Here is a 26,631-nt window from a genome sequence, read left to right as displayed (position 1 = left end):
TTTTATTTATTGATATGCGGTGCCGAGAATCAAACCCAGTGCCTCACACATGCTAGGCAAGCGCCCTACCACTGAGCCACAACCTCAGCCTGCCAGTTTTTTTTTAATTTTTTTTTTTTAGTTATACATGGGCACAATATCTTTATTTTGTTTTTTTTTTTTTATGCTGAGGATCAAACCCAGTGCCTCACATACGTGAGGCATGCGCTCTGTCACTGAGCCATAACCCAGTTTTTTTTTTTTTTTTGTAGTTGGACACAATACCTTTATTTTATTTATTTATTTATTTTTTTATGTGGTGTTGAGTACTGAACCCAGTACCTCGCTTGTCTAGGTGAGCGCTCTACCCCACAACCCCACCCTCCCGCTCAGTTCTGAAAGACAGTTTCCAGGGATAGAAAGTTGAGACAGCAAATGAGCAAGATTCAAAATTACTTTACAAATTTAAACAATGGACCAGAAGCAAATCACATAAAATGTGAATACACATCTAAAGACGAGCATTTAGATTTGTTTCAAACTGCTCAGAGACAAGCTGCAGGAAACATAACTTGACAACAAATTCTGATGAAACCACCTGGAAATTTCAGAAGACTACAACATAAAAACTGCAGCTGCCAGAAATTCAAATACACTCCTCAGCAAATGTTTGAAAAATCACATTTTAGGCTGGACTGACAGAAGCATGGTATTGAGGTGGTGGGAGGTAAAGGTCCAGGGTAAGCTGAACAGAGTAGACCGCAGCTCAGCTGCCCTGTCCATGTGGGATCACACTGCCAACAAGAGTGGGCCAGGAAGGGGACAGGCCAGGAACCCATCTGGCTGTGTCCTGCATAACTGAAGAAATGGGTGCATCGCTCTGAAACAGAGTAAGAGATGCCTGTCCAAGGAGGCAGGACAGTTGCCTTTAACTACTGGAAAGGCTGTTACATGGCTGGGATACAGAATTTATTCTAGACTTGTTTCAAGGGGCAAAACTAATGCCTTATTTTACAACATTCAGTTTTGGACTCATATGAAGAGGTCTTTGCAAGTAACCACAACTGGCCACAGTTGGCACAGGTTCCAAGAAGGGCTGCAGCATGAGGAATGGCTTAAGACTTGGGTTGCTATAGGGCCACAAGTATACCCACCAGCCAAAGCTCTCAAATCTGCCATAGGTCCTGCTGAATGGTGTACCCTAGATTTACTTCAATGATTCTATACAAATACAGGGTGAGGTGGCAGAACCTTAAGATTATCTTGTTTTGGGCTGGGGATGAGGCTCAAACAGTAGCGCGCTCTCCTGGCATGTGTGCAGCTGGGGTTCGATTCTCAGCACCACATACAAACAAAGATGCTGTGCCCGCCGAAAACTAAAAAATATATAAAAAAAAATTCTCTCTTTTCTCTCTCTCCCCTCTCTCTTTAACCCTGGGTAACAGGGTTATAAGGGATAAAAGACCAAAGAACATGACCTCAGGCTGTGGGCTCTAAGCAGGAGTATAGTCGGGAGCATCTCACCTGGGTGCCTGCATTTGGTAGCTTGATATTCTCAGCGGCATCAGTCACATCAATAGAAGCTCGCACAAGAATGTCCAAGTAGTTCAGTTTGGAATATTCCTGATGGGAGACAGTGAACGTTATTAAAAAAGTGACAGATGTCCTAGGTGGTGGCAAATGACTTTCTGGGGACAACCTCATGGCAGGGGTATACCTCTAGAAATGTGCTGTTCCATAACCTTGAGCGCAAAACAAGGGAGGCCTTGCTGTCCAGCCCACGCAGAGGACACCTGATGTTCACACACCTCACGTTCACACTACAGTTCTAGAGCGGGAGGAGGACATGGTCAGAACCCACCATCCAGGAAAGCCCCACCTGCCCCCATCCTCTGTCTTGTGTTCATAGCTCTGGAAAAACACTCACCAGGGTCTGGTATTTTCTTTCAGCAAATAAAGAAAATTTTCTGCTATCATCAATCTGTTTTTCAGCAATTGACCGTTTTTTTCTTGAGTTGTGAGACTCCTAAAAAGAATTATATCCAAAGTAATTCCGCTTGGTGTAGTTCTTTTTCATTACTATGCAAACATCCCAAATAATGCTGAATTCATATAATCAACAATTAATATTCATCCCTCTCCCAAAGTAAAAAACCAGTGTTATGTCCACCCTGACTTCAGTTCACTGATAGATTCATAGGACTATTTAAGTGTTTTATTCTTACTGTGACCTTTATACTCAGGGAAAGAGAAAGATGCTTCCTTTGTTCCTGTGTCCCTACCAAAATGTGAGCAAGTGGCACCAAACCATGAACCTCCTGAGATCAGGAATTAGTCCTGTTGCTGTATCCCTGGCACCCAGCTCAGTACCTAACATATGGTAGACAGCACATCTGGAATGACTACATGAAACTGAAGAACAAAAAAAGAAGCAAAAAGACCCATTATATGATCAATTCAGGAAAGATCCTGAAAAACTAAGCCATGTATCAGTTTTTAAAATTGATTTTCCTTATACAGGCTGGGTTTGCTTTATCTAAAATGCTTAAGACCAGAAGTGTTTCAGATTTTGGATTTTGGAGCATTTTGGATTTTCAATTTTTGCATTAGGGATATTCAACCTGTAATAAAGAATAGGAATGACGGGCCATTTTGTTTGATGAGTAAGGGAGCATGCTATCACTAAAAACACTGTAACTAAGAACACGGATCACACCCAGTCGCCCAAGAATTTAAAATGAAAGAAACAGGCAGCATTGACAATGCCAATCTTCATCAAGCTGGAACCTAAACAGGCCAGTTATAATAGTGTGCAGCAGGAGAGAGAAGGGTAAAGAGGGGAAGGCTTTGATTTTAAAAAAAAAAAAAAAAGAAAAAGAAAAAGAAGCTTTCCAAGTCATTTGCTAAGGTGCCAGTATCTTTGGTGATGAGTTCCTAATGATCCTCCTTGGGGTTATACTGGCTGGTTCACTCCCCAGGAACATGTCCTAATCCTCCTTATATCTCATTTTTGGGTTGTATTTAAAAAAAAAAAAGTCATTTGTCCCAATAAGCACTGCCTTACACATCATAATGGTAACTGGTCAGCAAAAATGCCTCAGCCTGACTTGGTTTCTAAACTATAAAAGAGAAATTGTGACAACCAAAGAAAAGTCAACGTGCCAGAATGCTAGTTTCTTAAGGAGAGTCATGATTTACCCCTAAAAAGTCAGCTTCTTTTATTTACAAACAGGGAGATGTTAGATAAACCCACCAACATACCTTTAGGTTCAGGAGGTTTATTTCACTTTTTGGCTCACACACTATCTTTTCCAATCCTTTGGATTCTACTTTCACCAAATAAAGCAACCATTTGCCATTGCTAATTTCTTTTGGCCACTGAATATTCAAGGTTGCTGTGCCGAGGTTTTTAAGAGGTTTACCTAAATTAATCACCTGTTAGAAAATAATACACATTATCTCAATGAAATCCTTTCAATGTAAAATTAAGTAGCACCTCCTATTGCCAGAGGAAAAAAATGCTAAAATATCTGTCATAACATAATAAGGTTCCAAAAATGGACTATGGATAGGGCGTGCAAAATGCAGATTTGTGCTTAAATATTACTGTGTCAACAGTTGGGGAGAAAAGGTCAAAGAGATTGCTAATTTAATCCAGGATCAAATGTTGTCTACAACAGCATCAGTGGTGTTTATCTGCCATGTCCTCAACAAGCCTAGGGTAAAGTCCAGTGTGCATTTGTGGACTTCTTTCCCAGCCATACCTGCATGGAGATCATAAGCACCTCCAGTTTCTGTCTCAATTATTTATGTAAGGCTAAGAGAAACCAGTGGAGAATTCACTCTCTTCATCCTGCCAGGGGCGGGCTCATTCTTGCTATTCCAGACTTTCACCTCAACATTCACTGTGTTTTCAGGAATGTGATTTGAGCCACACAGATAAAAACCCATGTTTGAGTCACGAATGGATTTCATATTATGTGTTTATGTTCATGCTACTGGACATAGAGTCACTGTGATTGCCTACTTTGAAATGGTCCAGAGATAACCATGCCAAATCTACTAAACTTGCCATCACAAAATTGGGCTTGTAGACGTAAGCAAACATTAACATTCTTTCAACCATGAGCAATAAGAAAGATGCCCTGATCAGGGAGGAATAAATAAATTATAACATTCTAAAGATGAACTACTTCGAGATTTTTCTTTTTTTGTGGGGAGGGGGATAACAGGGATTGAACCCAGGGTTGTTAAACCAGAGCCACATCCCTAGTCTTTTATTTAATGTCCCCTCAACTTTTTTTTTTTTAAAGAGAGAGAGAGAGAGAGAGAGAGAGAGAGAGAGAGAGAGAGAGAGAGAGTTTTTAATATTTATTTTTCAGTTTTCAGTGGACACAATATCTTTTTAAAATTTTTATGTGGTGCTGAGGATCAAACCCAGCGCCCCTCGCATGCCAGGTGAGCGCGTTACCACTTGAGCCACATCCCTAGCCCCAACTTTTTTTTTGAGACAGGGTCTCACTAAGGCTTTAGGGTCTCGATAAGTTGCTGGGGCAGGTCTTGAACTTGTCCTTCTGCCTCAGCCTCCCAAGTTGCTAGAATTATAGGTATGCGCCACCATGCCCAGCTGAGGTTTTTGTTTTATAGACTCTGGGGAAAATAAAGTTTTACTTTATACCACATATTAAAATTCTCTAGTCAACTCAGGAGGCTGAGGCAGGAAGACTGCAAGTTCAAAACCACCTCAGCAACTTAATTGGGCCTAAGCAACTCAGCAAAACCTTTTCTCTAAATAAAAAATATATAAAAGGGCTGAGGATGTGGCTCAGTGGTTAAATGCCCCTGGGTTGAATCCCTTCACCCCCATACCAAACAAACAAAAAAATGAACTCTCTAAAAAGAAAAAGACTAAACTGTACTGGATTCTGAGCCAAAGGCCTATGGTGAGTGACAGTTGTTTGCCATTCTGGAGGATGAAGTTTTTACTGTAAGCCAGTTTGCTGTTTAAAAACTGGCAAGCTCATTGTTTAACTGAGTATTTATTATTATTTATTAAAATTACCTATTCAAGACCACATCTAGGATATGTTAGTTCTAGTTCAAGAAAAGGCCCAAATGCTCCAACTTACCCTGAATTCATACTCTATCAAACTTCCTACTTCATCTTCAGATTTCATAGCTTGCTCCCCGACAACTGTACCTCCAAAATACACCTGGGAAGGTTTAGCAACTCTGTTAAATTAAAAAACATCAGTTTTAGTAAGGATTGTAAATGGTTCTTTCAAACATTGATTTGTTATGCTAAACACAAACACTTACCCAGAGACCGATAAAAGCAGTTCAATAACCACTTTTGCTTTAGCTGTAATTGAAGCCAAATTATCTTGATTGCTCGTTCTGAAAATGAAAAGGAAACAATAGGGTTTTATTTTAACAGTCAGTTTTCTCATTTCAATTATACTTCTTTTATGGCTTAGATCGGTGCCAATTCATTGACAGCCAGGGTTTTCATAAAATAATTCTGAATGGGAAGGTTGAAATAAACTTACGTCTCCAACTGCAGGTTAATGTCCAGATCTGTGGTGTCAAAGGTGACCTCAGTTGTACTTAAAATCAAGTAAAAAGTAACCTAAAAAAATAAATAGCTATTAACACAGGCCAAGCATATGGGCACTTAAATGGTATTTAGAACGGTAAAATGCAACATGTAAAGGCATCACGTACACTGGAATTTCTTTTAAAAGGATTTCCGAGCTCACAGTCAGCTTGGGAACCATTCTGGTTGGCAACACAACTCAACTGTTTCTCCTGTAACAGAAAAACGCCCCAGGTCACAGCAGGATCCTGTGCCCCATGGTGTTGATTTTTCCCTCTCAGCTAGTCTCAGAAAATACTTACAGGGAAAGCCCTCAGCTCTCTATAAGCAGAATAGGTCAAAGTGTCCGGAAACGTTGCAATGAGTTTGGCTTCGTGGGCATCATCACCATCTTTTGTGGGATCTCTTGGGTTGGAAGGGCTATTTGTCACTGTTATTTCCAAAGCAATATCTTTCTGATCTTTTAAAACTAGCTCTGGTGTGCCTTTTTGACTATTAAAAAACAACGACAAAAAAGAGAAAGTCATCAATACACACACAGTAACTCTCACTTTTCTTTTGTGGTGCTGAAAATGGAACAAACCCAGGCTTATGCATGCTAACTGAGATCTCTACCACCAAATCCCAGCCCCGGCCTTTTAGTAACCTCCCCCTTATTTATTTATTTAGTTGTTGATGGACATTTATTTTATTCAGTTATTTATATGTAGTGCTGAGAATCAAACCCAGTGCCTCACACATTCTAGGCAAGTGCTCTACCATGAACCACAACCCCAGCCCCTCAGTAACCCTTTCTTAACAAAAGGCCACCTAGAAGCCAGAGTCACTTTTGCTAGTGCTATAGGGCGATTCTTACATTGGAAGGTAAGAAAATTTGTCTTGATTTCCTTCTCGGGTACAAAATTTATATTCTAGTTTAAGGTTGCTGTTACATACATTGTCGTCTCCACATCCCTCTTTTAAGAAGTGCACCTGTAGGAAAAGAAAGCCAGACAGGCATCTAAAACGGTTCCCATACAATCCATTTGCCTGAGTGCTGACGACCACGACAGAATTCAAACACACCTTGCTATATACTCAATTCCTGCTTGGTCCTTTACCAAAACACTGGCCAGGCGGGCGGGCAGGCAGCCTGGAGCAGCAGAATGTGGGCAGTGAGTGGAACTACAGAAAACCTGGCTGAGCCATAGCTGTGTGGCTTGAGGCCAATACCGAACCTTTCAGAATTGAAGTTTTATAATGGGTCCACTGAAGACACTACCACCCTATGTTCTAGCCCATGTGGAGGAAGAATTATTAAAAACAATGATGGTGCCAGCTAACACATCGTTGATATATTTAAACTCAATCCTCATAATAGATCACTGAGGAAGAAAAGGTCCCAGTATCATGAGCTCCACAGTGGAGATGAAGGAAGAGAGTTTAAGGTTAGGAAGGCAAGTGGCAGGGTTCCTAGCACAGTGTTTGATAATGATAATTATCAATAATCACACTGCTCCATAATCAGGAAAACTGTCTTCTTTCCTTTATATTTAACAGAACTACGGATCTGAGAATATACACAAGAAATACTGGCTGATAACAAGTAATAAAGTCAAAGCACACAAATTATTCAAAAGTATAAGCCCTAGCAAACAGATCCCACCTCATGAGGATCCCATGAAGTGTCCATCGAGCCATACAATGTATATTTTTCTTTCTAAGATGACCTAGGCTGCATTAGGCCCTAAATGATTACTTCATTGCGAGTACTTCTTTGCCTTGCATAATTTTGATATTCCTTGATTTTGATGTTCTAACAGTACTTTGTTTTCTGTCTTACTGTTCCCAATGGTAAAACCCAATGGGTTTTTCTTTCTACACACAGCTACAAGAGAAAAAATCTTCGAACATAAGCTCTTTCAATGCTAGTCTCAAAAAATTTTAGTGGCCCAAAATCATGAAGACAAATACTCTCTGGCCTCAAATTATATTTCACAAGTTTCTCTATTCATTGCTAATTTTGGAAACAAGTCGTCTTTGCATATATTAAAAAAGGATATAAATACAAAGGAGGGGCTTTTAAAAGCCATCCAGGGTTCCATTGCATTTAGCATCATGAAAATGGCAACACTGGCAAAGCCATAGGGAGACTTACATCTGTGTGAGCCATCTTGGGTTCGTTTGAATTCAGGATTGGAAGAACTTCTGGTAGTGAATTCACTCGCCTGCGAGAGCTGGGCTCCTGGATCTCCACGGAAGCAGTTATGGGAATCGGGCGCAGTTTGTCTCTGATGTTTTCCTACAAAGTACGCAGCGATAAAGCTAACCATGGTGAAAACGCAAGAGGGGAACTCCTCCTAAATGATGATGTGTTCATTAACAGGCTGCTAGATTCAATTTCAAAAAAGCTATGTGTGTGGCCATAAAACCCAACTGCTCCCCTCTGTAAGAGTCAAAGTGACCATCACAGTCCCCACCTGCAGCCAGAGGGTTTCCTCCATGCAAACCCGCTGCTTCTGCCTGTTCAAAATCAGTTCTTGAGTGTACTTGGGCTCAGTAGCTTGGTTTCGAAACTGAACTCTGGATGACAGCCCAGATTTCCTTCTTTCTTTTTCAGCTTCCAGGGTGCCCACAATTGCTAGAGAAAGTTAACAAAATGACATTAACTTAAAGCATGCTCATGTACCATCCGGCTGCTAGGGGGTTGACCTCCTTTTAAAATATTTTAATTCCTCATAACGCTTTTTATCCGTGTCTTTGCTGCTCTCCATATTTCCTGGTCAGATACATTTCAAAGATTTGTGCTGTTTAGAATCAAGCTGTCTTTTCCTTCGCCCTGCTGTCAGCAATGTCTTGAAGTTAAATTTCCATTGGGCCACCTGGGGGAGCTCCAGAGTAAGTAAAAAACTTCCTGCAGCAGCGAACAAGAATCAATCACTTGTGGATGGATTTTGGGAACCTACAGAGTACTAAAGATAACCAAACACACCCCAAACTCCCTCAGGACTCTTTCCCTTCAAAGTGTTTGTGCTTCAAGGACCTCAGGCCTTTGCTATTCAAAAAAGATCTCTGGGAAGCAGCATCTCCTGCCAGCTCAACCGGAACCTGCATTTTAACAGCATCCCCAGGTGATCTTATACATATTAAAGTTTAAGAAGTGCTGATAAAGAACAGTTGTCTAAACAAAAAAATAACATGTATTAGACATAAGAGGTCTTGAGAGTCCAATGAGAACTTTCATTAAAAAAAAAAAAAAGAAAAAAAAGGATGCTAAGTGATGTTTCTTGCAGAGGCTGCTGGAAGGCCTGCTTGTCAACAAAATGCAAACGGTTTCCAACCTCACCAGTCTAGGACGGCCTGCCCTCTACCAATGGTACTAAGAGGCAAGCCAGGATTTGGATGATCAAAATCTCATTTCTGGACTTCAGAATGCATTCTTCATTAGGTCACTGGATGTAGCTGCTAACTATGTTTTTCAGGGCTCAGTACTAATTCATTAAGCACTCACTAACCACTGGCAGGGAAAGCAAATCACTAGGTGCAAAGGGCTGGGGAAGGAAAAGGCTGCCGAGGGAAACACTCTACCATAGAAAATAAAGGAATGAAAAACTGACATTCCAATACTCACGCAGGGCTAGGAGCCATCTTTTAAAAATTTTTTTAAATTTTAATTTTTTGGTAACAGGGATGAAACACAGAGGACCTTTGCCCTACCCAGTCCTTTTATTTTTTTGAGAAAAAGTCTTACTATTTTAAATAGCCCAGGCTGGTCTTGAACTTGTGATCTTCCTGCTCAGTCTTCTGAATTGCTGGGATTACAGGTGTGCATCACAATGCCCAGCATGGAAGAAACCTTTATGAAAGCATCTATTTTAATAGTCTCTTTGGTAGATGAAGAAAAGGAGGCTGGGGTCATGTAGTGAGGGACAGAGGCATCATCAGCTATAAGTCTCTAATATAAACACAAGAGATGGCGGCTTTATCTAGCTACTTAGATGCCCAGGTTTCAACTGTCCCTAGACCTCTGCATGGGTCCCATCCCTTCCTCTGCTGGCTGCATTCCCTCCTTTCCCACCATCCCTGGTCTAACCCTACTCCTCCTTCAGATCTCAGACTGGACATCACTTCCTCTGATTAGTCTGTGCTGGCCTCTCCTACACCACCCCAGAGTACTCCATGTCTCCAGTCCTGCTGCCCACTACTCTGAGGTTGCCGACTATCTTCTGCAGCAGGGCCAAGCTCACCACTGCATTCCAAGCAACTAGCACAACACCCGATAGAAAAATGATCTGCAGAACAGGTGAAGAGGAGTGAGAGGAACTGCCCCCACATCTACACACACAGTGACATTATTCTTATGCTGAAATGATTGATAGCTATTCAGATATGTAAAATCAAAATTTAAAACACTGATAGTTTTAATAGTCATTTCTGTGTCCATCTGAAAAATTCTTAAATGTCACAGCTGCCAAATGGAAGGCTCCTCCATTTTAGGCCCTCTGTAGCCCTGACACCATCCATTTATCAGTGACCTGCTACCTTCACAATGAACCAGAACAAAGGCTCACATGTCAACTGCCCGCTCTGCAAAAGCACAGGGGTGCATTAAAATCATTTATCTACCAAACCCACGCTAACCCTCCCTAGCCCTCTAGATAGTCCACGTCATCTTAAAATCCATTCATGTCACTTTTGCTGACTTTCTGAGGGGGAAGCCAAGTAGAATGCTCATTAAAGTTCAATTATAAATATCTGTATGTATGGGACACTACATCTGAGAGCTACTGCCAAGTTTAATATCCTGGTCAAACAATAAGCTCACATTTTGGGATACTGGGAGAAGATTCTAGATGTATTTAGTTATGTAGCTTTGTGCAAGCACTATTTAGCCACTTCTAATACTATGGAAGTACAAGCCATGAAAAATAGTGTGCTCTGAATGCCTTCAAAGAAAGAAATTCCAACATAATGAGACATCGATAAGCACCCGGTTAATGGGACAGTCAAAGCAAACACTTGGCATCAAATGTCACATTGAAGCTAGGAGAAAGCTTGTGATTTCTCTTATACAAAAGATTAATTTGGTAGAAGGAGGGCTCTGATAGGTTTCATATTTGTTAGTGAAACAGAATGGCATGAAAAAAATGGCAATCAGCATGGAATAAAAACTGTTTCCCCATTTCCTCTCCCCGTCCAAGAATCGCTTGCTTCTTGTCTCGAATCCATGTCAAACAAAGGAAAAAGGCCTATTTTCCAGGAAGTGTAAGATAAGTAAGTTAAGGTACTGTATTTGGGTAAAATAACACCAACGAGGATGAGAGGATGAGAGATCCAGAGGAGACATGGTGTATGTCGTCCTGTCATTAAAAGCGGTGCAACGAAGGCTGGCTGCCCCAAAGAGCAGAGAGTTCCCCTGCACACTGGGATACACCACACCAAAGCCCTTCTCACAGTTCTGCCAGTTCCCCTTCAGAGACAGGACTGCAGGAGACAGCCCAGTGGAAAGGGAGATGGGGAAACTACCCGGGGATAGATTAAAATCTGGAAGGAAGAAGGCTAACTAGGCCTACAAAAATGAGAAATGGGTCAAGACGGCATTTAAAAACGTGCTATGAACAGTATGTTTATTTAAACTGTTACTTCTCATAATTTATTAAATGTTCCTGCTTTCTTACTGGGTGTATTCAATACTGTTACATGAAACGTTATATGAAGTTAAATAAGAATGAAAAGTACCCCTAAGAATATAGTTGTGACCTGGTGTGGTGGCACACACCTGTAATCCCAGTGACTCAGGAGGCTGAGGCAAAAGGATCATAAGTTTGAGGTCAGCTTCAGCAACTTGGGCCCTAAACAGCTTAGCAAGACCCTGTCTCAAAAATAAAAAATAAAGAGGTTGGGGCTGTGGCTCAATGGTAGAACACTTGCCTAGCATGTGTGAGGCACTGGGTTTGAACCTCAGCACCACATAAATAAAATAAAGGTATCGTGTCTATCCAACTAAAAAAATGTATTTAAAAAAATTTTTTAAATAAAAAGTAAAAAGGGCTGGGGATGTGGCTTAGAGGTTAAGTACCTCTGGGTTCAACCCCCAGTACCAAGAAAGAAAGCAGTTATGATCTATGTAAGAAGATTTACCACTGTGCACCCTAGTCCCCCAGTGTGGTTATTTTCTTCTATTTCAAAGAACCACCTTAGTTTATATGAATTAAATTCTGGTACATTAGAAGGGACATCTGGTTTTTTTTAGTTGTTAATGACCTTCATTTATTTATTTATATGTGGCACTGAGAATCAAGCCCAGGGCCTAACACATGCTAGGTAAGCGCTCTACCACTAAGCCACAACCTCAGCCCAGGGGACATCTTTTTAAATGAAAAGAGTAATACTTTCAATAACAAAAAGAAGCTTCAAGCTAGGTATGGTGTCACAAGCCTCTAATCCCAGCAGCTTAGGAGGCTGAGGTAGGAGGATCCCAAGTTCAAAGCCAGCCTCAGCAACTTAGCAAAGACCTATGCAACTTAGTGAGACTTTGTCTCTAAATAAAATACAAAAAAGGGCTGGGTAACATTCCATTGTGTATGCATACCAGTTTCTTTATCCATTCATCTATTAATGAGCATCTAGGTTGGTTCCACAGTTTAGCTATTGTGAACCAATTTGCTATAAACATTGATGTAGCTGTGTCACTACAGTGTGCTAATTTTAAGTTCTTTAGGTATAGACTGAGCAATGGGATAGCTGGGTCAAGTGGTGGTTCCATTCCAAGTTTTCTAAGAAATCTAAATAATGCTTCCAGATTAGTTGCACCAATTTGCAGTCCCACCAGCAACATATGAGTGTGCCTTTCCCCCACATCCTCACCAACACTTGTATTCTTGATAATTGCCATTCTGCCTGGCATGAGATGAAATCTTAGAGTAGTTTTGATTTGCATTTCTCTAATTACTAGAGATGTTGAACATTTTTTCATATATTTGTTGACTGATTGTATATCTTCTGAGAAGCATCTGTTCAGTTCCTAGGCCTATTTATTGATAGGATTGTTTGTGTATTTTTGGTGTTAAGTTTTTTGAGTTCTTTGTATATCCTAGAGATTAGTGCTCTATCTGGTGTGTGTGTGACCACAAATTTCTTCCCAAAATGTAGGCTCTCTCTTCACCTCATTGTTTCTTTTGCTGAGAGGAAGCTTTTTAGTTTGAATCCATCCCATTTATTAATTCTTGATTTTATTTCTTGTGCTTAAGGAGTCTTCTATACGCATGATGGAACATTACTCAGCATTAAAGAAAATAAAATTATGGCATTTGCAGATAAATTGGATGGAGTTGGAGAATACCATGCTAAGTGAAGTAAGACAATCCCAAAAAACAAAGACCAAATGTTCTCTCTGCTAAGTGGATGCTGATCCATAAGGGGCGGGGTGGGGGGCATCGTAAGAATGGAAGAACTTTGATTGGGCAAAGGGGAGGGAGGGTAGGGGAAGGAATGGGATGGACATTATTCCCCAGTTCATTTATGACTGTACATATGGTGTGATACTACATTGCACACAACCAGAGAAATGAAAAGTTGCATTGCATTGTGTACTATGAATCAAAATGCATTCTGATATCATATATACCTAATTAGAATAAATAAATGAATAAATTTAATTTTTTTAAGGGCTAGGGATGTGGCTCAGTGGTTAAGTGCCTCTGGGTTCATTCCCCAGTACCAAATAAATAAATAGATAGATAAAATAAAACAACCAAAAACAACAAAAAAAAGAAGCTTCAGAGAATTCATTGCTCAAGGCAGGAAAAAGATATGAGAATAGACTGACCCTGTCCTTCCCAAAGCCTCCCTTGGTGGTGTGCATATTACAGAACACTGAGCTGAGACGGAAATTCCCTCATTCTTTTTCTCTTTGGAAAAAGAACTCCCCACAACTCCCTGTGGTACTAAGCATTAAACCTAGGAACTCACAAATGCTAGGCAAGCACTGGGCTACACCCCCAGCCCTTTTTATTTTTATTTTGAGACAGGCTCTTGCTAAATTGTCAAGGCTGGCCTCGAACTTGTGGTCCTCCTGCCTCAGCCTTCCAAGTAGCTGGGATTATAGGTAAGAGCCACCACACTGGCAGAAAAGTGTTTTCTTTAAATTCCCATGCCTTTGCCTTGACTCTAAAGCTGGGTCAGGTGGCTCAAAACTTAGGTGGTGGTGTTACTAAAACATACCAGAGAAGACTTTTGCCACTATTGGTATTTTAGAGCATAATTAGCCAGGTCAAATTTGTGGCAAAAATCCTATTTTGGATTACAAAGAAAGGAGGCAGAATACTATAAAGCCTTTATCACATTTTTGGCAGTGGGGAGTGGGTATCAGGAATTGAACTCAGGGGCACTTGACTACTGAGCCACATCCTCAGCCCTATTTTGTGTTTTATTTAGAGACAGGGGCTCACCGAGTTTCTTAGTGCCTCTGTGCTTTTGCCGAGGCTGGCTTTGAACTCGTGATCTTCCTGTCTCAGCCTCCCAAGCTGCTGGGATTACTGTGCCCAGCCCTTTGTCACATTTTCATTTGGTTACCATCACTCCAGGCACTGGTGCCTAATAGAGGCATTGCTTTTAACTGATAGAAAATAAAAATTCAGAGGTTAGGACACTTGCCCTGGACTGTGGGGTCAGGGACACTGCTAAAACTAGAAGCAAGCCTCAGTCTCTTCACCCCTCCCTAGCAGCAGGGGCTGCCCTTGGGAATACAACTTGGGTGTCCCAGCCTCAAAGCCCCCGACAGGAGACCTTGAAGGAGCAAGGAAGCCACACCCTGCTCCGGCTCCTTAGCCCCTTTCCACAACCACCACCCACCACCTCACAACCACAAAACCAATTTTCCACATTGCTTTTCAAAGACAGAAACGGAGGAAACCGTTGTGGTAGCAAATAAGTATTTTTCCAAGGCATTCTGTCTCAAACCATCTGCTTTGGAAAATTCAAATGGGGACCAAATGCAGAGTTTTTCCTGCCTCACTGAGCTGCATCCTCTTGATTAAAAGGGGAAACCACAAAAACACTTAATTCTTTAAGCAAGAATTTATGGACCCACTTTCGACAGTGCAGTTTTGTTTTTCTGTGATGTTTGTAGAATTTTCAATATGGCAGAGAGAGAATATATATTTTTTTAATGTACTAGGTACTTACATATTGAAGGATTATAACCAGCGGGTTTGGCAGTATATTCAAAACAGGCTTTAACCTTGAGGCTGTATGAAATCAAACACGTATTTCTTAAAAGATGTATTGCTGAAGCAGGAAAAAAAAACCAACAACACTCTCCCCAGCTCTCCAATCCCCCCGCTGCCCACTGATGAGTAAAATGTCATATATTCACTGGACAGATTGCTCTTTTCTTTGCCCAGCATGCCCTTAATCTTCCCTGTGGCTCCCCAGGGCGGCAGGGTCACCATAAAGCAGAGGAAACTGAGCCAGGCTTCTTGGAACCCGGAGTAACTCTCACCATATTCCACTTGGCGCCCCGCACGCTGTTTTTTGGCGGAGGTCAATTCTGCTAGGAGTTACTGTGATAGTTTTCGCAATGTTAATCACAGGCCGGGACCTGAAGACAAAGGAGTGAAAAACAGCTCAGCCTCTGTTACCTTGAATATGAGATTCATTCACATAATACATGGCCTTTTCAGCTGTCCTAGTACATCTTAAAACCCACAGCAGAAATTTGCATTGTGACTCCCTCATCATCATCAAAGCAATAACTGTTGATATAAATGTATATCACTTGAAGGATACAATATTTAAAATTATACAGTATTTAAAATTTACAAACTTATGAGTAATACATACAACATGTAAGTTTCACAGTCTTGGCACAAATATCATGCCTCTGATATACCCAAACCCCCTAACAGTCTATGGGTTTATTACAAATATTATCTAATATTAAATATTAAAAAGTTTCAATTAAATGGGAGCTTTTTATGCTTATTGTCCTGTACAATGCTTTGCCTAATTCACTGACATCTTCAAGGTCTTCTCAAATGTATACACCGAGATCTCATTCATATTTTTCCACAGCTAATGGCTACACTGTGTCAATGCAGTGTTCTTTATTTAATCAGTCCCAATTGGTAGACTTTATTCTTGTTTGGCTTTCTTCTCTGACAAATATCACAGCATAAACTCACACATCCACGTGAGTTCATCTGTAGGATGAATTCCTAGCAGAATTTCTAAGTCAAGGAATACATACATTTAAACATTTTTATTTAAATTTATTTTAAAAAACATTTGAAAATTCTACACACATAATTCTACATATGTAAATTCATCAATATATGAAAACTCTATATGGTCCCATGTGATGTTCTGATACATGTATAATGTGAAATGTGTCGATCAGGGTACACATACCAATCTGCTGAAACGTTTACCATTTATTTATGGTGAAAACATTCAAAATCCTTTCTTGTAGCTTTATAAAATATAGCTTAGTTATTTATAGTCACCCTTTGGTGCAAGAGCACATGTCAACTCTTTGCTCCTAACCGGAACTTAGTCCCCACTGAGAAACTTCTCCCCATCATTCCTCTCTATTGCTCTCCCCACTCTTCTACTCTAAACTTTCAGGAGATCAATTATTTTAGACTCTACCCAAGTGGAATCATGCAGTATTTGTTTTTCTGTGCCTGGCTTATTTCACTTCACATAACGATCTCCAGTTCTAACCAGGCGGTCGCAAATGACACTTTTTCCCATTTTTTATTGGCTGAATAGTATTCTATTGTATATACTAGCCACATTTTCTTTATCCGTTCCATCAGCTGATACAGGTTGTTTCCATCTCTTGCTCTTGTAAATAGTGCTGCAATAAACATGGAAGTGCAGATGTCTCTTTGAAATACTGATTTCATTTCCTTTGGATATACAGCCAATAGTGGGATTGCTAGATCATATTGTAGCTTTTCTTTTGCACATGTGTTTGGTAATGGAGATTGAACTCAGGGCCTCGCACATGCTAGGCAAGCACTCTGACACTAAACTATAGTCCCAGGCTTCCCTTTGTATTTTTATTTTTCGAGACAGAGTTTTGCTATGTTGTCCAGACTGGCCTCAAACTTGGATCCCCGTCTCAGCCTCCCAAATGTCTGGAACTGCAGGTGTACACTACCTCGTCTGGTTATTTTTACTTTAAGGAACGCTCTGTACTGTTTTTCCATGATGGTTACACTAGTTTACACTTCTACCAACAGTGTGCAAGTGTTCCTTTTCCTCCACCTTCTTGCCAGCACCACTTCATTTCTTCTGATTTATGAAAAGCCATTCTTATTAGGGTGAAGTAATGTGCATTTTTAATTCTGAGTAATCTTGCCAAAATACCCTTCCACCACATCTTACACCAACATACATCTAAACCTGGGGTGCTGGCAAGGAGTCTATGTATCTGTGAATTTTAGCAATACAGCCAATCCTGAACTTTTTAATCTCCATCTTATAAACATTTGCCCTTCTTTTATCCTTCTCCCCAAAATCCCACCACAACCTTAAGAAGGTATAGTCATACGACTTCCCTAGCCCCACAGTAACTCTGAGCAAACATTCTAATCCCTCCACCTATTCCCATCTGTCTTCCCCCTGGAACCCACAAACAGCACTGGGGAATTACACCTTTGTCCTGCTTACTATGTGAAACATCTTTTCTCTCCCTAAGTATTCCTCCCTGCTCAAGACAGTCAAAGAGGTCACCATGAGTCAGAGCTCCATCACCACCACAGGAAATACCAGTCCGTGGTGAGCTTGGAAGATCCTGCTCACCTCCATGGCTCCCCAGCCAGAACTCAGAAGATGTCAATGAATTCAGCAAGGCTGATTTTTGTGGGCTTGTGATAAATCCAGCCATCCTGGAGAACAGTGTTTTTATAGGAAAATGGGTTCCAAATCCTAAACAGTGAACTTAAACTTCTGGAATCAATCTATGTTATGGGCTGGAGAGGGCATGAGTCCATTCAGGGCAAAGACAGGGACCAGTAAAAGGGAAAATACTGCCTATATTTCCTGTTTCTCCATTTTCCTGTCTCTTTTTTTGTTATATTTAGCTAGCTTGTTGGTTTCCAAGACACTAGTTCAATATATTTTTGAGTTTTGAGAGCATATTTAAAAGGCAAAAACTCACACTTTTTTTTTCTTACTGTATTTTAAAATCAGTAGCCACAGATGTAGAGTGTTTTACATGTCATAGCATTAAAGCATTAGTGTGGCATAAATTCTAAAATATTTTAACACATTTCTGCCTTAGGCTTACTTTAACTTCTGTTTTTTAAACAGATAACATATAGTTTTGAGGGCACTATACATAAAAATGAAAAAAAATGCGTCTAACAAATAAGGCAAATCTTACTTGGCTGCCTCATGTTTAATCAGTGTTTAAATACCCTGAAGTACTTGAACAATTTAATAGGACTGAGGTTGGGAATATTTAGATACTATACCCTGTTCTCTAAGGACCCAGCCTTAAAAGCTCAAGCAAGTCCTGGGCCTCAGGATTGGTTCTCTTGTTATCAAAGGGTTTTGAAATTTGCTTTTACACTATCTAGGAAGAAAGAAGGAACAAGTTAATAGGGTTTAGTCACCAACCTAGTTATGAGGACAGCAAAGTAAGGACAGTAAAATATCAATTACACCTAGACAGAGGCAAATTCTTATCTAAAGTTTGGTTATCCATTTATCAAAAAAACACGGTAATGAGATTATTGGCAAAAGTCGTCTAGTGTCTTTGATAGTTTGATACCTCACACTAGAACTTTGAATCACCTTACCTAAAAAGCTTGCTAAAATAGTTGAATGTCATAAACTCTCCCTTTTAAAAATGTTGAATTACCTCCATGAGCAGAGAGAAGCATGCATGTAAAGACAGCGTCTGAGGACTGCTGCGGAACCCCTCCTGAGCATGTTAACCTGGGAGGACACACAGTGCTACCTGCTCTGCTCTCCAGCATGGTGGATTGGAAGAAGGTCAAGGGGCTCTCAAGACTTCATCACCAAGAACACAAGCCACCATCTATGTAGCCTCCTCTCCCCCATGCTCTTTCCCTCCCAAGTCCCATACAGGTCTTCATGTATTTGGTTAACTTTGGTTTCTTCCTCACATCCTCTTCTCCACTTATTTTGATGTCTTGTACTTTTGCCGTCTGTAACTCACTTCCATGGTTCTTAAGTTTTCATGAGATAGTTTTCCTAGCTCTTGCTATTTAACCAGAAATTGATTTTTCTTTCACTGCATCAAAACAGTCTCTTCGGAAGCATCCTTGGAGCCCAGTGCAGCACTGCAAACCTCTGAGGCTGAGGCAGGAGGATGGCTTAAGCCCAGGAGTTCAAGACCAGCCTGGGCAACATAATGAAACTCCATCTCAAACAAAAACTGTCCTGGGGTTGGTTTCTAATCTCTGGGGCTTTGAGGGATTATCTTTTAGGTGTGGTGGCTGTGCCTATACCTGGAAATCTTCTGAAAGAATACAGGGCAATGAAAGCATCCCAGGATACAGAGAACACAGCTTTTCTAATTTAAAGTTTTACCATATATTACTGCCCATTTCTCTAAGGTTACTTTTTAAGAAATGAAAACCACTATAATGACAAATAGCTAACAAAACATCCAAATGGTTCATTTTCACTAGCAAAGAAATGCAAATTACATCAAAAGGTGAGATCATTTATCACACTGGCAAAAATTAGGTGCATTATATTCAACATTGGTAAGGCTGTGAGAAAACAGGCCCTCTCCATGAACAGAAACTGTTGCACTTTATCTGAGAGTGTATGTACTAATGCAAAAAATGCTAACCTATATTCCCAGAATTCTATTTCTAGGAATTTTTATTAAAAAACAAAAGTCCATCACTCAGACATGAACAATGTACTATATATGTATGTATGTACATGTGTGCATGTGCGCATATTGTTTATAATAAAGATCGGACTATCTAAAATTTTTTATCAACTGAGGATTAATCCACTGCATATGATGGATTAATATTGTCATATTACATGTCTGTACATATGTTTGTATTGACAAGGAAAAGTACCCAAAAGACATGACATTTTTACACAACAGAGAAAAGCAGTTGTAATATGGCCTTTGAAGATCCTAAATATACAGAGATACTCAAAACTGCTAAAAGTTGTTTTGTAGAGGATAAGAATACTTATGAACTCACACTTTCTACAATTCTGTTTTAAAATAAGAATCTGCTTTTATAATAAAATTTTTAAAAATAATTTTTTAACAGCGATTCTCAGTAGCAATGAAAACATTGGGGAAAGGAGATTCAAAAGCAGCTAATGGGCACAGTCACAGCCTTTCTGGAGGTAACCTTGGGGAAACTGAGTCAAGTCTTCAAACCTATGCAGTAATTTCACTTTAAGGAGGAGTTTGTCATGGGGAAAAAAAAATCAAGGGCATGAACATACATAAGCATTGGGACCACTTCTTATGACAGTGGTGGGGACTGGGAAGCAATGTCAATGACCAATGACAGTGTGGTTCAATAAATCATGAATCTGGCATGGGAGGCCTCCCAAGCTGTTAATTTCATTTTAGAAAAGTACTGCCTGGTATGGGGAAAGTCCTCTATGCAGCCTGAGTGGACAAAAGCAGGTTACAGGCAATATGTACATTATGATCTCAAGTTGGTAAATATATATATCCCACCAGGAAATAAGACTAAAAGAATATAAATCAAGTGTTTGGAGTTCAAGAATGAATAGTGAATTTGTAGGGTATTTTTTTCTTTACTTTTTTTGTACTGTCAAATGTTTTATGTTTTGTTTTTTCATCAAAAGAAAAGGTTTCAAAGGTGTATTTATAGTTCAAAATGAACAGGATTTCACAGAAGTAATTCTATGATGATATTATACCCAGCTCAAAAGAAAAAGAAAATATCTTTAAAATTTATACAAGCTGTTGCCTTTAAGCATGAGTATTACAAATTTCAATTTAAAAGGTCAAAACCTGATATAGAAGAACTTGATTATAGAACATCCTTAACCAAAGTTAAAGAAAACAAACCTGAAAATAGCTACTGAATCTGAGAGAGAACCAACAGCAACATCAGGATAGGAATTTCTATCAAGATCCATATTTCCAGCAATTGAATATCCAAAAGAAGGTGTTGTACCCTCAAGAACCTGAAATACAAAGGACATCAGAATGGATACCAAGCCCCCAAAATGAGCTGATTATCTATGCTTTGAAAAAAGTCACGAAAGTTCTTTTTTGAACTAAAGTATGAGTTCACTTATGTTTTATATTAAATTATAAATAAATTACAAATAAACATAACACTTCATACACTTTATTTCATAAGACTCATGATTTACACAGTATCTCAAAAGATAAAAGCAAATTTTTATGTCTATTTTACCATATTAATTCAATCAGAGCAATGCAAATCACTCCTCCCTACCTTAATATAAAAAAGAGAAATTCATACTATTACAGACTAGTAAGTAAAACAATTCACTTAAACTTAAATATTACAAGGCCAGAAGTCTTGGGTCAACTTTTTGCTGAGACTCCACTTATAGAAATCCAGGTTACCTGTGTTGGTTTGGTATTTATTCCATTTGCGGATCCATGATAGATAAAAACCTTCCCCAAATCATCATAGGGAGCTCCAACTGCAATATCTGTCAACAACACCATAATTTTACAAACACTCCAGAACAATGTTTTTAAAATAAGAAGACACAAACATTCATTGAAATAACCAAATAATCTACCTATAAATCATTACCATCTCATAATTTGTTATCTACCTGGATAGCCATCTTGATTAATATCTCCAATATTTTTTACTGCAATGCCAAACATAGAATCTTTGGTTCCATTAAGACGAATTGGCTTGACATTATTCCATCTGCCTTGCTTGTTAATGTAGACATACACTGCACCTCCAACTTCTCCATCTCTGTCAAAATACTGTGGGGCTCCAATTACTATATCTTGCCACCTAAGAACATGAAGGGAAAGAACTATAAACCATTGGCTAACAGACCTGTAAGCTTGGGGAGAATACAAGCAGCCTAGTATTAAGGACAAACAAAAAGATAAAATAAGATCTCAAATCAAGATTTACGTAACACCAGTTAAAACATGTTAAAGAAAAATCAAAGTAGCCTATAATAATTACCCCAAGAAAAGTATTGAAGGTAAAAACTCAAAATCACTTCCTCAAGTTACAACAGTTCAGCAGGACTTCCAGCAAAGATCTCACTACTTCACACCTGTCTACCTGGTACCAGTTACCATAGATTATTTACATACTGACTTTGTCACCAGTCCCATTTTTTGGGTGGTGGTGGGAGGTGCTGGGCATTAAACCCAGGAGCCTGTGAGAGCTCCAATACTGAGCTGCACCCAGGCCACAAATACCCACCTTCAAGCAGACATTCTGAATGCTCGATGGCCCCTTAGGAAACCACATGTAGATGTCATTTACTGAGTTAATTTTTTTTTTCAAGTTTTAATTTTTATGAACCCACGTTTCCAAGACATGAGTAAACACTGAGCATTAAATGTGTAATCCTACACCTTGGGTAGGATAATGATATCTGCTGCCATACAAATGATGAAAATGGGGTGGGATGGTAAAAATCTAGCAGCAGATACAATCTTTATTCCCACTAACCTAAAAGGATGGTTGTTCTCAAGAATTACAAAAGGTGGTAAAAGTAGCCACGATTCCCAGCCTAAAATCACCTCCTACTTCCTTACCCGTCTTTGTTGAGGTCCACCACTGCCACATCATAGCCAAATGAAGAGGCCAGACCTTCTCCATCAAATATGTGCTCAGGGAGAAGATGTGCAGACTTCATGTCTCTTTTTAGCAAAACCACAGCTCCACTGTGATTGGCTCTTGGTGCACCAGACACAAAAGTGATCTCATCTTTAGAAACAATACCTTTCCCTGAGTCCAAAGAAAAGCCTAGAAAAACAAAATAGAACCTCTCGCATCAATCCTGTATTTCAGGAAGTATATGGCACTGGTAAATTCCATCATTATCTTCTCCTCTGGCTTCCCACCCAGCTCTCCTCCTGACCGTCCTCCAGCTACCATATTTATAATGGGAGTTAGAGAACTGAGATATTTGACACCAGAACAAAGTACTAGGACTACTTCTCTGCTTTCTGTGAGTTTTTAAGACTTTTAAAGAAAAGTGCCTATGCTATTTAGCATTTGTATAATTTGAATAATGAAGTATTCGTGTATCTTAAGAATCAGTTCAAATCCTACTTTAATATTAAAACTGATAAAAGGAGAGCAACCCAGATCCATGTTCATCAATCTCCTTGGTAATCAGGCAAGAACAAATGCCAGCATCATTAATAGACCATAGATAGCACTGCATTATTTTGGATGAACTTAATTCTCAGACACAAGCATGCAAACAAAACCATGACTGATGATACACAGTATTTGAGAACCTACTGTGAACAATAGAGGTGAGTAAATTGTTACTGGTATCAATTACACTCTTGATCAAAGGGCAGAAAACATTGAAATACTGAATTATAAAGCATCAGGTAGGATGTCAGATTGCAAAAGCTGAGATTTGCTGGCCAGCAAAAATAAATGGCCATATCAAACTTCTTGAAATTAAGCAAATCTTTCTATTTAAGGGTGAGGCAGATGTAGAAAAATATAAGCTCACCCTTCCTGTAGGACTTTATTCCTGAAAAGCTTCACCACTACTGTTGCAGTTCTCAAATTGTGAGTTGAAAAATATGATGAGCCACAAGTTTAGAATAGGGTGATATAATTGAATCCAGCTCTGAAAACCATCTGGCAGCAGAGCCTCAACCAATGGCATGCTTTTTTTGTGTGCTTCACTTGAAATGAAATAGTAAATAAAAAGATTTATGCTCTGTATGGATCAAAAAAATTTTTAAATGACCATGACCAAGACAATTTATTTGTCATCTCAGAGGTCACAAACCTAGGTAGCTATTCATCATCACATCGGGAGATGTGTCAGGCTGCTCCCTGGGAGGCCGTGTTTTATAAACAAACTGATCGGGATCTGTATAGGAAATGCTGGTCAAAAACAGCAGGCCTGTACACATGCACGGGATGGAAGAGATTGAAGAAAAAATCATTATGCTTGGTAAGAGGCAGGAGTATTGCTGCCATTCTGGCTGGCGGATAAGGCTGCTACCATATCCAGTGAGCTACCCTCCCAGCCAGCTCCCCAGACCTCAGGCAGATCACTGTACTCCCACTCTTCTCTTCAACCACAGCTTCACACACAACACACACAAGTAAAATGGAATAATACCAACTGATTTCTTTCTCAGACATTCATATTGGAGGAAATCCATTCTAAAGGTGGCAAACATGTTTAAGAAAAAATGCTTCATATTTTCATATGTTCTGACAGCAACTATGTTTATAAAATCCATAGGCATCTGTCATAAAAGCCCAAAATATTGGTTTCTTGACCAGACGATTAAAATTAATACTTCTCATTATAAATAATCCCTAAATAATACATGTAAAGAAAGGCTGTTGGTTAACACAACCATAAATAAAATATTGTTTTGTTGCTACTCACCTTGAAGGGCTTTTACCTTGAAAACCCACTTTTAATACTTGAGGCTACAAACCCTTGACACCCCCCCCCCAGCTCCCTTCCTGTCCTGCGAGGACACTAGTAGACTATTCACATGACCGGCTTACTCATTGTCAGGAGGATTTCTTGTCTTGGCTGAGGGATTACTTATGTTGTGGCCTTGGGTTAGAAAATTAAGCTGCCTGAGCCACAGTTTCACTCAGCAGTTAAAAAAAAAAAAAAAAGAAGAAGAAGAAGAAAAGGGGACAGTAATACTTATTCATAGATATATAAAGCACTTCGTATAACACACAAGAGGCTTTTAACAAACAGAAAGCATAATTTTCCTCTTTTACACCTTCATAGCAAGTTTTTCTTCGGGAAAAGAACGACATATCAAAAGTATTAATTCATAGTACCATTCATACATATTTATGCCATTAGAACAACTTAGGTATGTCTATTAGCACATTGTTTCAAATTATTTATATACCATACTCTAAGTTTTTTCTCTTATTTTTAACCTTCCATTGTTTCAATAATTTCTCTAGCATCGGGGTACTTTGTCTTTTTTTTTTTTTTTCAAAATAGGTTACTATTCAGGTTTAGAAGATTTTTTACATTTTTTTCAAGAAATGCTCAGTAATTATTCTTTATGTCAACTCATCCCAAGAATTAAAGCTTTTAAAAGCCTTTGTGTAATTACCATAATGCACAGGAATAATTTAGGACGCCCATTAGTAATGCAAACAAGCCTCAGGAGTTAAGGAATTGGCACTTAGATACAATCTGGGTGTCCTCTGAGCTGCTTTTGCAGTCCCGCCCACCCTCAGCCCAGAAGGCCTTGTGCCACCCACCAGAGCCCTGTGACATAGGAGCTCCAATCCAGACGCAAGGGCCAACCCCTGAAGAATGGCAATCACAGAGGAAGGACCTGGAGGTCTTGACCTACCACTTATGAGTAACTTTGTAAGTTAATTCTTAAGAGCATCTCCAGAAAAAGGCCTCAAAGGCAGAGGGAAGGCAGATGGGCCTACTGGGAACACCCAAGCTACATTTTCTCTTGGCCACATGAACAGCCTGCCTCAGGCCACCATTGGTTCAGGAGACAAACCTCAAAGTGAGAGAATGGATGGTTTGAGATGATGGCAAGTTTTTTTCTCCCCTCTTTGAGGGAGCCCAGATCAGAAGGGAAGGTTCCCAGGCAGTCAGGTTACCTACAGATCACCAAGACTTATTAAGCTCCAGCAACTGCAGCCAAGGCCCCTAGCTCCTCCTGTCCTATCTCAGCCTGTAAGGGCAGGGACCCAGAGCCCACTGAAGGAGAATCGCAGTGTCTGAAAAGGTAGGCATGCCACCTACACTCATTCCTACCTAAATAACTGTTAGCAGGAACAGGAACGAGACTTTCATCATGGTCAGTCTCTCCACCAACTTCATAAGGCCCATCTTCAAAGATGTTCATGTCAAAAAAAGTGTTATTCTTTTGCTCTACTCGAACAATCCCTAAAGGAATGAAATGGTGAAACAACAACAAAAAGAATGAAGATGAAACAAAATAAAACAATGGTTCCTAATAAATACCCCTAATGTTATCAGAGAGAACAGGAAGAAAATTTAGAGGAAGAAAAGGAAAAGGAGAGACATGACCTTAAAGGTTGTTAGACATGTTCATGTAAATTTTTATGTGAATGAAATCTGTTCTAGAAATTGGAAAAATGCCCCATGCATTTTAATGAATCATCTCGATAATGCCATGAAATTAGATGAAAAATGTAATGTTCATACTTAGTCAATAAAAATCTACAGAAAACTAATTTTTTAATGATATGAACTTGATATAAATGATATTTTATGTTCTCTATAATCCTAAATGAATTTTGCTTTTCTATAATGTAAAAGTATAATACATTGGATCGTTTCTTTATATTGCTTGAACTGAAATTTCATCCAAGAAATTCTTGTAGTTATTATAAAGTTTTCATATAGTAAATACACGACTTTTTTAAAAATGCCAATATTTTAAATCAGAATGGATAAGATATATTTACCATGAGTTAAAATACATAATTGGCAGGTGTTTTCATTGTTTTGTTTGTTCGATGGTCCTAAGGGTTTGAACCCAGGGCTTCATACATAGTAGGCAAGTGCTCTACGTTGGAGAAACATTCCCATCTCTTCTTGCTAAAATAAAACTATTTCTAAATCCAACGTGTCATTTCAATTAGGTCAAAGCAACCTGATGATTTATCTCATGAAAGACTCTTTTTGGGGGCACGGTGGGCACAGGAAATTACTCTCCAAGGTTACAATGACAGACACACAGAGGACATGTGCTCAAGCATCACTTGTGATTGTATTTAAAACTTGGAAAATTTTTTTAATGAAAAAGGGAAATTTTTTCTAAGTTTTTCTTAACTGTAAAAATGTTACACAATTTTAAATAAATTTCTCAAAAAAAAAGTTTAATGTCC

General features: G+C 39.4%; 1 protein-coding gene across 3 annotated transcripts in view; it reads right to left on the bottom strand.

Annotated features, from left to right (window-relative positions):
- Window positions 1–26,631, bottom strand: part of Itga6 (integrin subunit alpha 6) — a 79,098-nt gene that overhangs the window by 14,215 nt on the left and 38,252 nt on the right. For all 3 annotated transcript variants that reach the window (XM_005324599.4, XM_005324598.5, XM_078017598.1), the window contains exons 5-23: window positions 25,532–25,663; window positions 22,323–22,533; window positions 21,365–21,558; window positions 21,147–21,235; window positions 20,616–20,734; window positions 15,057–15,155; window positions 14,741–14,802; window positions 8,035–8,195; window positions 7,713–7,856; window positions 6,432–6,547; window positions 5,878–6,067; window positions 5,704–5,787; window positions 5,529–5,608; window positions 5,299–5,376; window positions 5,109–5,211; window positions 3,241–3,414; window positions 1,907–2,005; window positions 1,697–1,807; window positions 1,504–1,602 (exon numbers count right to left, since the gene is read on the bottom strand). In XM_005324599.4, coding sequence (XP_005324656.2) covers window positions 1,504–1,602; window positions 1,697–1,807; window positions 1,907–2,005; window positions 3,241–3,414; window positions 5,109–5,211; window positions 5,299–5,376; window positions 5,529–5,608; window positions 5,704–5,787; window positions 5,878–6,067; window positions 6,432–6,547; window positions 7,713–7,856; window positions 8,035–8,195; window positions 14,741–14,802; window positions 15,057–15,155; window positions 20,616–20,734; window positions 21,147–21,235; window positions 21,365–21,558; window positions 22,323–22,533; window positions 25,532–25,663 — 2,345 coding nt within the window. The remainder of the gene's footprint in view (window positions 1–1,503; window positions 1,603–1,696; window positions 1,808–1,906; window positions 2,006–3,240; window positions 3,415–5,108; window positions 5,212–5,298; window positions 5,377–5,528; window positions 5,609–5,703; window positions 5,788–5,877; window positions 6,068–6,431; window positions 6,548–7,712; window positions 7,857–8,034; window positions 8,196–14,740; window positions 14,803–15,056; window positions 15,156–20,615; window positions 20,735–21,146; window positions 21,236–21,364; window positions 21,559–22,322; window positions 22,534–25,531; window positions 25,664–26,631) is intronic.

The sequence above is a fragment of the Ictidomys tridecemlineatus genome, chromosome 7 (assembly GCF_052094955.1).
Source record: "Ictidomys tridecemlineatus isolate mIctTri1 chromosome 7, mIctTri1.hap1, whole genome shotgun sequence".
Taxonomy (NCBI): domain Eukaryota; kingdom Metazoa; phylum Chordata; class Mammalia; order Rodentia; family Sciuridae; genus Ictidomys; species Ictidomys tridecemlineatus.
This window is presented reverse-complemented; position numbering and strand designations above follow the sequence as displayed.